General features: G+C 46.1%; 1 protein-coding gene across 7 annotated transcripts in view; it reads right to left on the bottom strand.

The window, feature by feature from the left end:
- The window catches only part of MICU1 (mitochondrial calcium uptake 1), a 97,545-nt gene that overhangs the window by 13,172 nt on the left and 67,805 nt on the right, over nucleotides 1-16,568 (bottom strand). For all 7 annotated transcript variants that reach the window (XM_067000275.1, XM_067000276.1, XM_048069349.2 and 4 more), the window contains 2 exons: nucleotides 15,737-15,819; nucleotides 11,233-11,430 (listed from right to left, as the gene is read on the bottom strand). In XM_067000275.1, the coding sequence (XP_066856376.1) occupies nucleotides 11,233-11,430; nucleotides 15,737-15,819 (281 nt within the window). The remainder of the gene's footprint in view (nucleotides 1-11,232; nucleotides 11,431-15,736; nucleotides 15,820-16,568) is intronic.

Here is a 16,568-nt window from a genome sequence, read left to right as displayed (position 1 = left end):
CTCCACTTTCACAGAGCTCAGCACTCAGAATCCCTTACGTGATTTCCTTAGGATATATCAGGAACCGTGCAGCTGATGACAAGCCTGAGGATGACACTTAACAACACAATTAGTTTTTCAGCTCCTCCAGAACAACCCATTTAGCTCGAGAGCACTGCTGATTTGACACGACATTGCTGGATACGTTGGCCATTTCTGCCTCGATCGCACTTAATTACACCACTAACACAAAAGGCAGCATGGCACCCAGCTGAGATCAAGGTGGGGAGCACGGGGATGAGAGGCAGCAGCTCTGCCCGCGGTGCTTTCATCCCCTGTGTAGGCAGAGCTGCAGAGGCCGCTGACTACACACGGGTCTCATGTGCACGGGTTTGTGCATCCTGGTCCAAGGAGCCAGGATTTAGGAAGATGCACGAGAGCTGTTGCTAGCCAGGAGGATCTGCCTGACCTTATGGACTTCTGTTTGAGTGGCGCAAGCAGGATTTCGGAAAAAGATGGTTCTTGAGCCTGCTGTCTGACGCAGGCCTTGGCATTTACTCAGACCACAAAACGCTGGCCTCTGCCCTTCTCGCGTGCGGGGGAAAAGAAAAAACTCATCTGGAGGAAAATCGTGTGTTCCTCCTTACTAAGGAGAGACAGCTGTCTCTGCCACGCTTATGAGGCTTGTGAAGAAATTTTACAATAACCAAGAGACATAAAAAGAGTCTGCACTGTTTCAAAACCAGCACTAACTTCTCCTATAACACTCTTAATTTCAACCTAAAAGACACGAACCAGCGCCTTTCTACCAGCAGCCTTCAAATGCCCCAAGTTTTAGCACAGCAGGTGCTGCTGGCACCACCTCTCGCACAAAGAGAGGCTGGGCAGAGGTCAGCCAAACGTGCACATTCTGCGTTTGGCCACTGCTCCACTCCTGGCACTGGGATCCTTTTGTACTGCAGCAAAACCAAACCTGACAAGTGCTGTTGCATCAGCTGCCGAAGACATGAGCCGTGGCACACAGGGAAAGCCCTTCTGGAAGCAAGTCCAACCTTTTTGCCCAGCGTCTGTTAAAAATAAGTAAATATTCAAGTACAAAGACCTCACCAGCTCTGGGCAGCAGTATGAAGATGTGGAACACAACTAGCACGCCAGTGCTTGCAGTATTTTTGTTTTTTTTACAACATTTATTTAAAAAAAAATGGGATTCAGTGTTCCCCTCTGCCTTTTGGTGTTTGAGTTGCCATCAGCACCCATCCTACAGAAGACCCTCTCTTACAGCAGACCCACTGCAGGAGATGAAAGAGCTTCATTTACTTATTTATTGATTTATCACACAGTTGGGAGATTGCTTTAGATTTATCTTGATTCTGTTAAGATGTAAAAAAATAACTTATTGAAATCTCTTTAAAGCACAAGATAATCCTGAGCCCTGGTTAACAAACCAACCCATTCCCCTGCCCTATGGGCTCCAAAACTGCTTCTAGCTTGGCGTGCATTAACGAGTCAAAATACCACATGAAAATTATTCACATTAAATGAAAAAGCCTGGAAACCAGGGAATAAACGTTCATTACGCTGCGTTTATCTTACTTTAAATGAATGTCTTTAGCATTTAACCGAAGCACTCCCAGATGCCTGAAGTCAATACCTGGCAGGCAGGCATTGCGCTCATGTATCAGCAGGAGCTCAGCGGTGCTCATTGCATCGGACAGCCGAGGAAGGGGATGGCAAGCAGCTGATCTGCACCACCGGTCAACAGCCAGGCTCCGACCTCGAACAGAATCACCGCTGAGCTGAGAAAAAGTTAGTCACCAAGCACTGGGTGAAGAAAGTTCAAAGCTTGCCACCAGCTGGTGTTGGAGGTGCTGAAATTAATTATGGGAGGGATGAGCAGAGGAGATCATTTAAAGAAAAATTCTGGTGAGAAGAAAAAAGGAAGTTTTTTGGCTTCAAATGATTTGTGAGAAAAGCCTTTTTTTCACTTCTAAAACCAAATACTCCCCTGGAACAGCCCGTTCCCCAGCTACCTGCCTGGAAGCAGATGTGCTTGATTTGTTTTCTCCTGCCTTCCTCGAGTGTCTTCTGGACTGCTGAATACTGCTCGCCTGCTGTCTCCAACTTGAAAATGAAGGTGGGTGCAAAGCCCAGAGTGGTTTTCTTTTCAATATCCCATGTATGGCCTGTGAACAGCATTAAAACCCCACAGGCACTTCGCAAAGCAGAACAAACTTCCCTCTCTCCAGGCAACCATGTCCCTTTGCCTTCATGCCTGTGACGTTACTGTGCAGGTCCCTTCTCCCATCACTCGGAGGAAAAGAAAACCCACGAGGATGTGATGCAGGGCAGGGCACGCCAAGATCTATTACCAGCAAACAAGCTCTCCGATGGCCTTTTTCCCTTCCATTCATCTAAAGAAAGGAAAAGCATGGCCAAAGCTAGCGCAGGGGCAGCTCCAAGCACTGGGACACCAGGAGGAAGCTCCTGCTCTGCCCAAGGGCACACATGCTCACAACTAACAATGCATTTTGAGTTATAAATTGAGGCTTAGGAGGGATTTATTTGCTCTGGCGGGTTGGTTATTCTGTCAGGACCACACCAAACGCGGCTCTCGGGTGAGCCGAGCGTCCCCGGACAGCTCCCAGCCGCTGCCACTTGGTGCCAGCAGCGGATTCTGCATGCGCACACCCGCACGGCTGCAACTCGTAATAAAATGTTTTGATATTTTGATATTCATTAACGCTGGTGTGATGCATGGGGAAACCTAGCGTGCTCCCAGAAGGGTGGAAAGGCAGGGGAAAGGGGCACAGCCCCAAGCCCCAGGAGCTCCCAATGCCAGCCTGAAGCAGCTTCCCGAGGCTGGTCCATCATTACCACACCTTAGGGCACCCTCTGCAATCATTAAAATGACTAAGCTAAATCAGAGAAGTGTGTTCAACGCCTCTCTTCCTCCCTCCAAAAAATCATGCAGGAAAGAACACATCCATGTTTCTCTCAGAGAAACTTGTTACAGATCTCCAACTATGAGCTTTTAACTCAGCTTTCTGTCTGAATAAATATGCCTACCAACTTTTGCTTCAGCACATAGAGGAAAGGTTTCAAATGAGGAGAGCAGAAGGCAAATATAAAGAGACTGTTTTCTCTGCTTCCACATCCCCTTAATTTCAGGGCTTCTCACAGAAAGGCAATACAAGGATCCACCATAAAACGACAGACCCATAATCCCTCCGCTTCCAGCCCTCACTATTTATTTTGACTAGCCCAATCTACCTGCTCCTGCGGGAAATCAAACGCCAGCCTCTGAGAAGCACCCAGCCTGAACCAATTCAGAGGCAGCACTGCAAGAAGCGTCTTTATTAAAAAAATCAAGAAAAAACTTCTTAAGCAGGGCCATCGGTTTCCTCTTGAGTGCTCGCTGCTGTGTAATGAGGCGGCTCTGATGGCTGACGAGCCACCTGGGGTCCTCTCAAAAAGCACGGGACATGGCAAATGCCACCACGGACTCAGGCCACCCACCCTGTCAGTGCTGACTCGTCAGGTCTGAGAAAACAGCAAGCCAGAAGTGAGAGTTTAAATCACAGCTTAAGGCACAAGCAGCATCGTGTCTTTAGGAGCACGGGTGTGCAGATCCTAGGCTCTGCAGGTCTCGGGCCAGGGCTGTGCCACTGCTTTTCCTGCTCAGGGTCAGTGTGGCAGGAGGAGTCCTTCAGCTGCAGTACTGCAGTGTTGTGGAAAGAGAACTTCAGGTGATACTGGTGTCTTTTTAGCTTACCCCAAGGACACCGCTCCTCCCGAAAAAGGCCAAACTTTGGTGCCAGACACCTCGGGGCAGGTTTCTCATTTTGGCTGATTCTCCTCCTCTATACATTCGTCAGAAGCAGTAGCATTAAAAAGACACGTGGGAAATTTCTACCTAAACCCCCAGTGCTGAAACCCCGTCCTCTGTAACTGCAAGCATCAGGAGCCCGCTTGTTTTTCTGACAAATACCGCAGGGTTTTTAACTCCCAGCTCCAGCAGACACAGGAGCTCAGCACTACCTCCACGAGCAACCCTTCCGGCAGCCCCGGGGTGACAGAAGGGAGAAATCAGTGGGGTTTGTGGTGTGGGACTTGAATGTAATGCACTGACTTACCCTGCGAGAGGAATACTAACTGCTGAGCTGCACGGACAGCGCGATGTCCCTAAATTTCTAGGAAGGCTTCAACGGAAAAAACAATCCATAAATTCCCTAAAATCTCAATACAAGCACCTATAAAAGAAATGTATATGTGCCACTTATTATTTCCCATTCACAAAGAAAAAAAATCTACAGGGGCTTTTGGATGGAGAAAAGAGCATTGAGGGATGATTTTTGAGTTTATTTATGCTGGTTAAACAAACATCTAGAACAGAAATACTGCTGATACTAATTCTGCCAGTATTAAGGGTACTTGGAAAAGGTGACCTGCTTTGAAGGCGGTGTTGTGTATGTAATAAGGAGTCAAAAGGATCTGGACAGTGATTTGTAGGGTAATATTCAGATTCACAATGTATGACCCTTTAAAGTAGTAGTTGCTCAAAGCTTTATTTGACAGGCTGTAATACATTATTTATCTGCAAACTGCTGCAGCACTGGGCCTGTTTACTGTTCTGAAGAAGCAGGCTGCCAGGCTCTCTTGTCAAGTTGCATATACAAATATGACGGGGAAAAAAAAAAAAAAAAAGAAAGCACTGTTAATCTTCCTAAAACCCAGCAACCTCATCTGTCCCACCCCAAAAAAAAGGGATTTGGAAGGTAGCTGTGGGGCTGCAGCTCCCTGGACTCAAGTCTAGGTTGTACAGCTGGACTGGGTCAGGAGAAATGCTCACAGTGCTACCAGCATCTTCCACCTCTATAAATACACACATATATATGTGCATGGGGGAGAAGGGGAGCTGTTTCCACAAAAGCAAAATCCGATTTTTGAATGCTTTTCCTGTTTTCCCTTTCCCTCCGCTCTCCAAGAGCAGCTTAAAGTGAATATGTAGTAGCAAAGTTAAAAATTTACATCCATCAGCAGCACTGAAATCCCTGCAGACCAGGTGGTTGATAGATGCTTTTGACATTTCATTGGCCTTGGCATGGCACCACTGCCTGCAAGGGGGAAAAAATTAATTCCAGCCACCAACAACTTGTTACGATTTAATGAGCAATTAAAAAAGGTTATGTAAAGATGGCTGTACCTTAACTTCATCCTCATGAATCAAAATAACTCCTTGCCAGCTCTGAAAAGAGCTGCATTTTGAAATTTCGAGCAGGGAGGGAATGAAATGAAGAAAATGTAAAGGAGAAGAATCTGTAATACCCCAGGAAAGGGCACATTGGATGAATTGGAAGGAAGCCTTCTCTTGACTGCCTGGAAAGGAAGAGAATGAGCCCCAGCTCCCACTACTGCTCTCTGCCCTGCCTGTGTTACTGCCACTTCTGCCCTTGAAAATGTTCCTGGTACCCAAATGTGAGGAATGGAGAAGCTTCTCCATCCTGCATGCCTGCTGAACAAGAAGAAAGCAAAGATCAGAAACACAAGGAGCTCCCGACATCCCTGCAGCAAGACCCACTGGCCAGCTGCACGCACCCAAGCTGGTCTGAAAACACGAATAAAAACCTGTGGAATTGGCACAGTTTTATTAAAACAGATCTCTTTCACTGCCAGTGAGATTTATGCTGTTTCTGCTTGGCCTTGGTGCTCAATTTGCCACGAGAAAATAAACCCACTGCACTTCCAGAGTAAGGTGACCAAAACGTTTGCTCATACAGCAGAAGGATGATGCAGAAGTCAGAGACTCCTGACCCCTCTGGGGGTTTAATTTTCAGGCTCCACTGAAGTGCTCTGCTGCCTGCACCAGAGGAGGGCTCCTCGTGCTGCCCGGCAGGAGCTCGGGAGTGGATTTACACACACTTCATAAAGCTGCTTTGTTACAGAGCAAAACCCTCTCCTGGCACTAACAATGCAATAAATAGAAATCCTAATAAAACCCTCAAACAGCTTCCCTGTAGAGCTGCTGCATCAAGCACATTTCAATCACCTGGTGCACGTTCAAGAAACAAAGCAGCACTGCACAGCCGAGGTGCAACAAACCAGGCATCGTGACAGCTGCTGGGATCATCAACCACCCCAAAGGAGGAGATGGCCAAGCTGTCCCCGTGCATTTGAGCAATGTCCCAGCAGCGCTCAGTCCCCTGGCAGCTGTGGTGCCCCAAAGCACACATACTGTCAACCCCAACTTTCCTTGTCTCACATTTAACAACAGAACAAGCAATAGAGGGCTTAGTGGTAGATGAAAATGACCGGCCTCAGCCTTCTCCAGTGACTCTTTACATTTACTGAAACAGCTCAATTTCCCATCTCTCTCCTTTAAACTACCCAAGCCACAACCTCATAACTTATTATTTTTGAGATTTTTTTCCCCTTAGTTACATCCCACTTCAACTTACCAAATCTTGGGCTGACACTGGACAAAAACAGAGTGCTAAGTTTTCCCCAAACCCTAACCAAGAAGGCAGTATGGTCAACTGGAACACTTCAAAGGACCCTTTCCATTCACATGCCAGGACAAAAGCACACTGACAGCAGCTCTGAATGGCATCAAAACCATGGTGAGTGCTCCAAATCATTGCAGCTATCTGTCTAGAAACTCCCAGCACCCCAGCTCACACAGCTGGGTGGCAGAGGACCATCGCTGGAAGTCTCCCATTTTCATCCTGCTTTCAGCTGGTTTATGTTCCATCCCCTGCTCCAATTCTGTGCGTTGCCTGTTTTTAATTCTGTGCTTTACCTGGCAGCCACTGCTTGCCTCTCACTGCCCTGAGGGATCACGCCACCTCCTCCTGCCACAGCAGCTCTCAAGTTGTGCAGCACCTGCAGAGGTACTTGTTACTGCGCCTGGCTCCTCCTGATGTGGATCCCCATCCTCTGTTCAATCTCTCTTCCCCTGTGACAAGCAGAGGCTCCAAGAGGTGCATTTTCAGCTGTTTTTAACCACCACCAAAATCTGCAGCAGTCTGCAAGGCCATAGAGCAATAAGGCTGAATGCAAAAAAAATCCCACAACTTAACTAAGCTGCTAACATGGTAGTTTTTGTTAATTAGCACAGGACTCAGCTACCAACTACCCCAGTGCAGAGATTCAGAAGAGGAAGGCACTTTGGGACAAATTATTGGACTAAAATCAGGTTGTGAAGCTGTAGAAATGCCTTCTGAAGCCAGAATATTCGTTAAGACAGGGCTGAAATCCAAAAGGACCTAGGGTTTCTAATGAGAAACGAGCAGACGGAACAGCCTGACACCATCCATCACCCCTTTCTGATAGAAAAACAAGCCAAGCAGCAGTGGTATCAGCACTCCTTGTGAAAATAGGCGTTTCCAGGGTAAAAGCCGTGCTGTACAACCTTACCTCTCCAGCTGTGGCATCAGCCCCACAGCCACAAGGTGTAGGGTTGGCTTAGTACCTGCTTCACCCATTCAGCTGAGAACAAATGCCCTCCCCCGAGTAACCTGCAGGGAAACAACGTGCTCTAGAAATCTCTCTGCAGGCCCTTTGGAAATAAAAAACTTGGCTAAGGTTTTACACCACAGGCACCCACCTCACTGCTGGCAAAAGGAGACCCGGGGAAATAAACCACAACTCAGTACGGAGATGAAATCACTGCTATTAGGACATTTTGGGTTACCTGTCTGGGAAAGCAAAGAGGTGACACTGATGTGTTAGCTCTATGTTCTCCACATCTTGCCTGCATCTACTTGCAGAATCACAGAAAAACTTAGGCTGGAAGAGACGCGTGGGCTGGCTGGGACTCCTCTTAGTCCACCAAGGACACGGGGATATCTAGGACACCAACGAGCAGAAATAGCATAACCGATGATGTCAAGTCCTATCCATCTCCCTAACTGACAGAACAATTTCAGTCAAAAAAACACTACTGAAGCCAAACACAGCATACAGGACGCGATGGCTGCAGAGCCCACACTGCCTTGCTTACTCCAAGCTTGTCACCATTTGTCACACTGACAAGAAGAAAGGGAGTTTTTCCAAAGCTGCTAATACAATGCAACATCAAAGTGGTAAGAAAACGCCGAAGACTTTGTTGGGAGCCTGCCCCACTGGCTGGGTTGGTCCCTAATACACAGCCCTAGCTAACCCACAGCAACTCACAACACAGCAAGGACTCCCAGTCTGCTCATGCCACAGCTTCCTAAAGGTATTATTTCCTACGGCGCAGATAGAAACTCACTGACAGCAGGGTTGGCGCCTGTTAGCGACTCTCTCCTGTAGGAAGCAGACGCACTTCGCATGCAATTTCTGGACTGGAAGACAATAAGGAAGCAGTGAGATAAGGAGGGAAATCACCAAGGCAGCCAAACCACAAGAAGTGGCAATAAGCCGTTAAAAGCTTCTCTTTTCCCTCTGGCTGTGGTTACTTTGCTCATCCTTTCCTTGCACAACTGAGCTGATTGCTACGTCTTCATAAAGTGAAGCAAAAGGGAAGGAGGCAGTGGCCACAGCTACTTAACCATGCTGACAGCACTTCACCCTTCTGGGACACTGAAATGTTCGTGGCTTTGTCTCATCTAATCACTCTGAGAAAGTCTCTGCTCAATCTTCAGAAATACGCATGAATATTTTGGGAAGCAGAAAAAATAACCAAGACCAGTAAGAGGAAAGTAGGTGCAGGTGGTCAGAAACTACTGTTCTACCTTCACAGGCAGCAGAAGAAACTGATTCTTAAGTGTATTAACTGCAGATATGCCTGAATCCTGAGCTGAAGGGAAAACAGCTTTAAGAAAAGTCTTATTTCAAGTAGAGACCTTTTGGATGAAGAAAAAGTGAGTCCCAGTTTGAGAACAGATGTCCTGTGCCACCCAGAGGCTGCACCATCCCCAGGACAGATCTTCAGACATGTTGATGGTACATTCCCCCAGAGCCTATTCTGGAACTGAGACATTTCAAATGAACACAAATAGGTTTTCAAATTAATATCCCATCTTCAGGTCGCGTACTGATTTTGCTAAGCCAGTCAAGGATCAGCAGATGAGGCCAGCAGAGCTGTCACCAACTCCTTTCTGCTCCTCCCAGCCCACTGGTAGCCCCAGCTACCCTGACAAGGATCCAGAGATGACGTGCACAGGCAGCTGGGCACTTTCTGATGGATCCAACACCACTGTGCTCCCAGGGTCATCACCCAGGGAAAGACACACAACACCAGGGAAGCCTTAAAACTTACCTGAGAGCTACCTGTTGCTCTGCGGTACAGCTATTTCCTAACACCACCTCTTAGGCTCTTCTGATTCACACAGATCAGGGTAAATACTTGAGGAACATCTCCTCTCTGACTTACCATGTTTTTTAAGGGGCTGAGTTCATTAGAGCCCTCCTTGGAAAAGGAACGACACGAACCCGCTAGGCACTTGTGTGAAAAGCTACTTAACCGTGAACAAAAACATCAAATGCAAAGCAAGGAGAGAAGGTGGGAGATAATGTCAGAAGAGAGAAAAGCACGAGAGGAGAGTGGCTACGTTACATAATGCTGAGGACAGAAATAGGTCTGTTGCCTAAATCAATGAGAACTACGAACAGAAAAATCAAGTGCTTTAATACCATGAACTCAGGAAAAAAAGACAAGTTTGGCAGAACAAAACTGTTCGCTTTCCACAGCTCAATTTTTCAGTTCAAATGAGTATCAAAAATGCTAAGCACAGCATGGTACTGTGTTCAAGGGTGCCCTCGTGAATTCAGTAACAATGCTTTTAGGATATTAACTTACCAAGACATCTTATCTTGTACTACCCCAAATTAACAAATAGCATCTTAGAAAGGCAGCTAAATGTTCACCAGAAAGATGGACAATTGGCTGAAGTCACTAAGAACTAAACTAGAACTGAACTGTTGCAGAAGGAAAAGAAGAACAAGTACTAAGAAACTAAAAAACCCGTCGCTTCTTAATGGGAACCTGTGGAGGGAGCACATGACTCCAGCACGGGCTTAGAAATAATCCTTGAGTGCCTGCTCATCGCCTGACCCTGGAGAGAAAGTGGCAGTGGGAAGTCAAAGCAGAATGGCAAGCAAGGACAAAATCTCTATTTCGCCTCCCTTTGAGTTCAAGTTTCACCTTAGGTTTCTTAACCTTAAACAGTATTTCATTCATTTTCCATTTGTAGAGGAGCTGAGGAACTGACACTTTCCAGTCCATGAAGAACATTCTCCTCCACCAACCTATTCCCCCTGCAAACGCACAGCACGCCGCCAGCGTTAATGAGCAGTTAAATGAACTCAGCTAACTGGACAATTACCCTCATAAAAAGCCTAGTCCTTGAGTCAGTTCCTTACTTTGTAAAACTCCAAAATAGAAGAGGGAATAAATTCAGGTTAGGTTCACAGTGGCTGACTCGACGGCAACTTAATAAAACGCCGTTCATTAGCTGGATCCCACAGCCTGAGCACGTGGACATTCACACACCAGGCAGAAGCCCTAGTGACCTCCGAATGCTGCCTTAACCAGGTTATGGTTGGGAGGACGACTTCTCAAGCACAAAATCCTCGCTTTTGATGCAAATAAAAACCTGGCTTTACCCAAGCCAGCTTGAACCTGCTCCAGAAAAGTGCGTTACATTAAACCAAGTCAGTTCCACCTGGGGGCCGAGACAGACCCCAAGTAATCCCCATTGCTATTCCTGCACTCACATTATTCAAAACCAAATTTTGAAGCTTGGTGCGCAAAGCCAAGCTATGCAACTACGAGGAGGAGATCGGGTGCTGCTGTTAACTCACGGTGATGCAAAGAAAAAAGAAGGCATTCAATTCAATTGAAAGGCAGAAGAGGCAGACTAGATGGACATTTCTTATTGAATGCTTACACAGCAGAAATGTTCACAACAGTGAAGCAAACGGGGAAAGAGTTTTGTGAAAGTTATAACTGCTGGTCCTTCCAGGCACAGTCCACTCACCAGGACTGAGACAAACCTGCCTTGGTAAGGGAGCAACAGCCTGCTGGCCACCTCTTGCCTTTTTCTAGAGCATCTCAATCACCACTTAGGCAGTGCCAAGGACAGGCAAGCCCCACGTGGAGGGACACACACCAGGACCTGCCTCCTGCTGCTGCTGCAGCTCCACAAGAGCTCCGAAAAGCTCTCTGCTACTGCAAAGAGCTGGAGGTGTTCCTGGGGAGCACCACGCTCATCACAAATTCAGCACGGTGTGCTGCACTGCCCTCTCCCCGTACACAAAAGTAACTCAAACCTCCAGTTTGAGGATATCGTGCTGCAGCTTGCGCTGGAATTCGAGGAAGTGGGAGATGGTGAGCTTCCCCTTCAGATCCGCCCCAAAGAAGTACGTCGTCAGTGCAGAGTTGAAGCCGGTCTTCAGGGTGTTCCCAGTGGTTGACCGGTCTCTGTGGCGCATGCCCATGCTGGTTTGGGAGCGAATGATGCTCTGGACCTAAAAAAATAAGAAGGAGGATGTTCGTACCAAATCCACTTGGATTGGACTTATGTTAACCAAGTATCCTGGTTAGCTGGCACTAGCTCCAGCTAGTTCACATCACATTTCCTTTGTCCCATGCACAAAATTGGGGTTTTTCTATCCAAGGGTACCCTTTCTTGCCAGTTGACGTTCTCTGCCACAACTGTAAGCTCCTCTATCACCCAAGCTTTGGCAGGGGCTGCCCAAAGCAGAGCAAAGGGCTCCTCAGACAGCATCAGCCCAAATAACCCCCCAGCAGAACACACCCCACAACGCATCTGGGTTATCAGCAGATGGATATTTGCACAAACACAGCCAAGTGTGAAGTCATGCACTGTAACAGCGGTATCTTACAAAACCCTCTGCTCTGAGAATCACAGCAAACCATGCCGTGTGCATGTCCTGGTCAAGTTCCATGGTCGAGAGGCTGAATAAAACACCCAGAAAATGAGAAGTCACGAGCAGGGATGGGGGAGCAGCTGCAGAGAAGAGTGCATGAACATTGCACACAGCCCTGTCTTTCAAAATGGCTGGAGACCGCACAGGAGAGGCGCAAGGTTTACCAGTTAAAAAACTCTTCCTCTCAAGCTCTCGGCAGCACGTCATGCCTTCTCAAAGGCATCACACAACTCAAACAGATGCTACTGGACAGGGCAAGGATACCCAGGACAAGTTCACTGCCCCCTAAGACAGGGCAAAAGATCAAACTGAAGGATGCAACAGCTCAAAAAATCCAAGAACTCATTATTTTAAGTGTCCCATGCAAATGTGAGGGGTAACCAAGGCAGATGCTTAGTGCTATGTATCGTAGGGGTAGCCAGAGAGTGAGAAGGAGAGGCTCTGAGAGAAAGAGAGGCTCCCAGGGGCTTTCTGGAGCTCCAGCAAAACCCACTGCTTCGCCTTCAGCCTCCTCCTCCTCCTTCCAATTTTCTTTTGAAATAGGCACTGTGATGTGAGGAAGGATCTTGTCCTCTGGTTTGTAGCAGCCCTGTAAATAGCAGCTCCTTATTTTGCTTTGTGCTCCGCTTGAACCGTGAGCTCCGCACGCACGTTTGAGGCAAATATTTATGAGCTGTCTGAAGCGATGCAGTTTATGACCAGCTTGGAAACCTGCCCCTACTTCTGCAGAAGCAAAATGTTTACCACGCTGCAGACGGTTCGATAGAGCTTCTTCTCCTGGGTATTATTTACACGGCATCTGAGGCCAGGCAGACCCGTGGCCCTCTTTCTCTCCCCATCCATAAGAAGCCCCAGACAGTTTGCACATCCATCTGTGGGCACCAGAGCCAAACCCATTTGGCTGGTACCTATTTTCGGGAATTCTCCTAATACCCAGAAATGCAGACAGCTGCCACAAGTTGTTCTCCAGTCCTGCCAGTGCTGTCCTCCCCCACAGCTCATCGATCGTACGATTCTGCACAGGTGCTTTGCTGTCGTCTTTATTTTTAAATGCATTTCAGCTTAGGTGTTTGATCTCTTTCGTCTTTTGGACCAGACAAGGGGAAAAAAAAATCAAGGAAAATAGTTAAAAGCAATGGTTTGTAGAGAAATTATAATAACACTGCCTGCAAGTTAACTACTTTTCATCCAACATTTTAATTAAGAATAGGAGCGTAAACTAACAATTTCTGGTTTACATCCTGAAGGATGAAAAGTTAAAGACGATCCTGATGCAGGCACCAAACTATTTAGTGCTATGCACTGTGTATATGCATCAGCAGGGAAAAATCTGAGGCTCTTCAGCGAGGCACAAGAAATTAATATCTTCCTGGTGGGTAGTTAAAGCCTCTCACTTGCATATTAGCTCCATTACCACAAGTGATTTTTTTTTCCTTGATGAACACTCAAGGTTTGCAGATGTTAATGAGAAGAGAGACCTGCTGTTGGCCCTCTCCAAAGACGATGTGTGAAAACAGAGTATGAAATTCATTCCCATGGGCCCACAGCCAGCAGTGATGGTAAGATGCTTGAGCCCAATCTTTTCTTTCCCTTTTCCGCAAAAAGGCATTGCTCTTTTAACCTGTTGTCACTTCTAGTGGCGTATTCCCCAGGAAAGGGCAATTCTGGCTGTCCCTGCCAGGTACAATGTTTATGGGACAGATTTTCAAACCCTGCCATCCTTAAAATGTCCTGAGGCATTTCCATAAGGAGTGAGAAAATATTTATTTTAGAAATGATTGTGTATGTGCTTATACAAAAAAAATATATGTGCCTCCCAGTGAAGCTATGTGTTTACCTTAATTCTGTTTGCAAAGTGCAGCAAATCAGTTATGCTGCTATCTGCAAGGAGCAGATGGTGGCAATTTGCTTCAACTAACCACTTGGGTCAAAAGGCTCATATTCTCCAACACTTTTCCTGGCTTCGATATTGTCAGGTTCTTCTCACTTCCCAAAGCAGTCCCTTCATCTTCTGACTCAAAAGCTCTGGAAGATCAGTCTTCAATACATTCCAATGCTAAACAGTAATTTTATTCCTTTATATAGATGCAGTGACACATCTAACGAGCTTAACAAAAATATGTTCCCCTTCCTGAGGATTTTTGTGTGACTTACTGCACAGATACCTTCCTGTTGCCTACCAGATGATTTGAGATTACTTAAATCTATTTTGTACTTTTGTCTTCTTAGCACTTCCAAAATATGCATCCTTTCTTTAACTAGGTATTAAAACAGCCAAGCATGACACCTGCGTTAATACCTTGGCCTTCGCTGCAATTTTAGTAGGCAGCTGATTTCCCATTTTCCTTAAACTCATTTATCTACACAAATGATTTCTCTTTAGACCATTAATAACTACCATAAAACACATCTTGAATAGTTAAATATGAGATGCCTGTGGTGTAGTACTATATTCATGTACTTGGCAAATATAGAAGGAAGAGCAGTATTTTTGACTACAAGAACTTGGTTTCCTGTTTTCCAAGCTAAATCTGTGTTTAGGGAGGCAGCGCTAAGCAGCATGATATCCTGGGCATGGCTAGGTATTCAAATCTGCACTCAGTGGAAAAAAGAACGAACTCCTCGATTTACAACACAAGTGATCGCTTCAAGATATACCACACTGGAGATAAGCACACTCCAGTGTTATCATGGTTTGAAGTTTGCATCTAAGAACACGCAGTTAATCAGCTCCGTTACACAGCTCCAGAGCAAACTAACAGCACCAAACCCAAAATAATTTAGGGAGGATGACAGCAGAAGATTGGAAGTGGCGGTGGTAAATTTCACAGAGCTGCTTTGCCACTAGTTCTTTCCATTTAGAGCAAATGCCCCACGCATGACCTCTTACAGACTCTTCTGAAGTTAAGCAGTCATTCAATCAACCTATAAGTAAGAATTCGTAACTACATCATTCGGGGCTGCTTTGTTCTCATATACCACCAAACAGCTTTCCACTGTCTCCAAAGTGCAACACACATGCCCTCCAGCATAAAAAAACAAGGGCAGGTTATTTTTTTGACCATGGAGTCTTCTTTTCCTTTGCCCTGAAGCAACAGCTTCCACTCACCCATTAAACGCACAGCTCCATGATACATGGGGTTAGAGAAGCATCAGGGACCCCATGATTATTTGGTAGATCAGGAGATAACAGAGGTGGCAACTCGTTATTAAAAGTACTGGTGATGGGAAAGCTGAGTTGCATTACAACTGGAGACGCCACTTTTCTCCCCACTGACAGCTCAAGTCTTTGATAAATTCTCACCAGAGCAGTATCACAAATCACATCTTACGTGAAGGGCTCACTTGCATCAGACACCCAGACTAAGCTCCTTAAAGAGTCAGCCTGCATGCTCTCTGCTAAGCAAACTGCATGAAGCAGGAGAAAACAACTAATGGGGACATCCTCTCAATAAATATATGTTTTTAGATTACATTAAAATAAATGGCTAAATTCTTCTTTGAAGGTGACCAGTCCTGGTTATTCTCTGAACACAAAAGTAATTAGTAAAATAAAAGCTATGGAAGAAATTAGGGTCAGAGCCCTTTGATACTAGTTGAGCAAAAAAATCCTTTGCCTACTTCGGAGGTGACACCTTGTGGAGATACCTCTGGGAGAAAATCTCAGGAAACTAGAATTTGTACTTAAAGTTGTCCTGGTTGAATGAAAAAGTACGTTGTGAAATGACCAATAAAAAAAGCAGAAACCAAGGCACAGCAGCAGAGCACAGGAGGAAAAGCCAGAAGCGAGCAGTAACCAGAAATATACATCACAGTAAGAGAAGTGCTGCAGAGACAACCAAGGTGTTGCAGCACGAAGAAGTCACCCTGCCGTTCAACTCGCCTGCTCGAACTCTTCCATGTCCACTTCGCCATCACCATTCAGGTCAAACATCTTGAAGGCGATTTCAAAATTCCTCTGGGGAGCTGCATTGAAAACACACAATAACAAAGACCAGTTAAAGAAAATAAAAGCACAAAAAGGGGCACGGGTTACAAGTTCAGAACAACTGTATCCAAAAGCAATTTTCTACAAGTTCTACAAATGTCCTGGTGCTGCTTTTACCAGAGGTCTAGACGAGGACGTTGAGGGGGAAGGAGATGTTTCTTGAACAAAATTTATTCCATCTACAGATGGAAAAAGCAAGAAAGCGAGACACCACCTCGTATTTCTAATGAGAAATCAACAGAAAATGATTCCAGAGCAAGAGTTGAAGCCTTTTGGATGAGGTGTAATACAAATTTGGCCAGCTGATGTCCCTCTGGTGCCTGCAGAGCGCTTTCTGTGCTTTGTGAAGCAGCTGGTGGCGAGGAGCAGGCCTGGACTTTGGGTACTTCTTTCCGATTCAGCTCTTGTCACTGCAAATTTAAACAAATCATTGCCAACACTGTCTCAGTCCAGTTATAAAACCAAGACAACACACGAGCTGGAGATCACCAGCTGAAACCCAAATGAGACAGCACAGGACCTTATTTTTCATGACATTTAGTCTACACTGTTCTGGTTTGTTTAGCCAGAGCCGTGCAGATGCATCACGCTGACAAGTTTGCTTCAGAGCCACCCATTGCAGCAACACCACGCTCCTTGCCGTGCATCCCAAGGAACATCAGTGCATTTCCATTTCAGGCTCTGTAACTCGTCAACATTTCAAGCCACACCACAGTGCCACAGTGTT

The sequence above is a fragment of the Anser cygnoides genome, chromosome 7, assembly GCF_040182565.1.
Source record: "Anser cygnoides isolate HZ-2024a breed goose chromosome 7, Taihu_goose_T2T_genome, whole genome shotgun sequence".
NCBI lineage: Eukaryota > Metazoa > Chordata > Aves > Anseriformes > Anatidae > Anser > Anser cygnoides.
The sequence above is the reverse complement of the archived record's forward strand: the minus strand, read 5'-3'. Positions and strand labels throughout refer to the sequence as shown.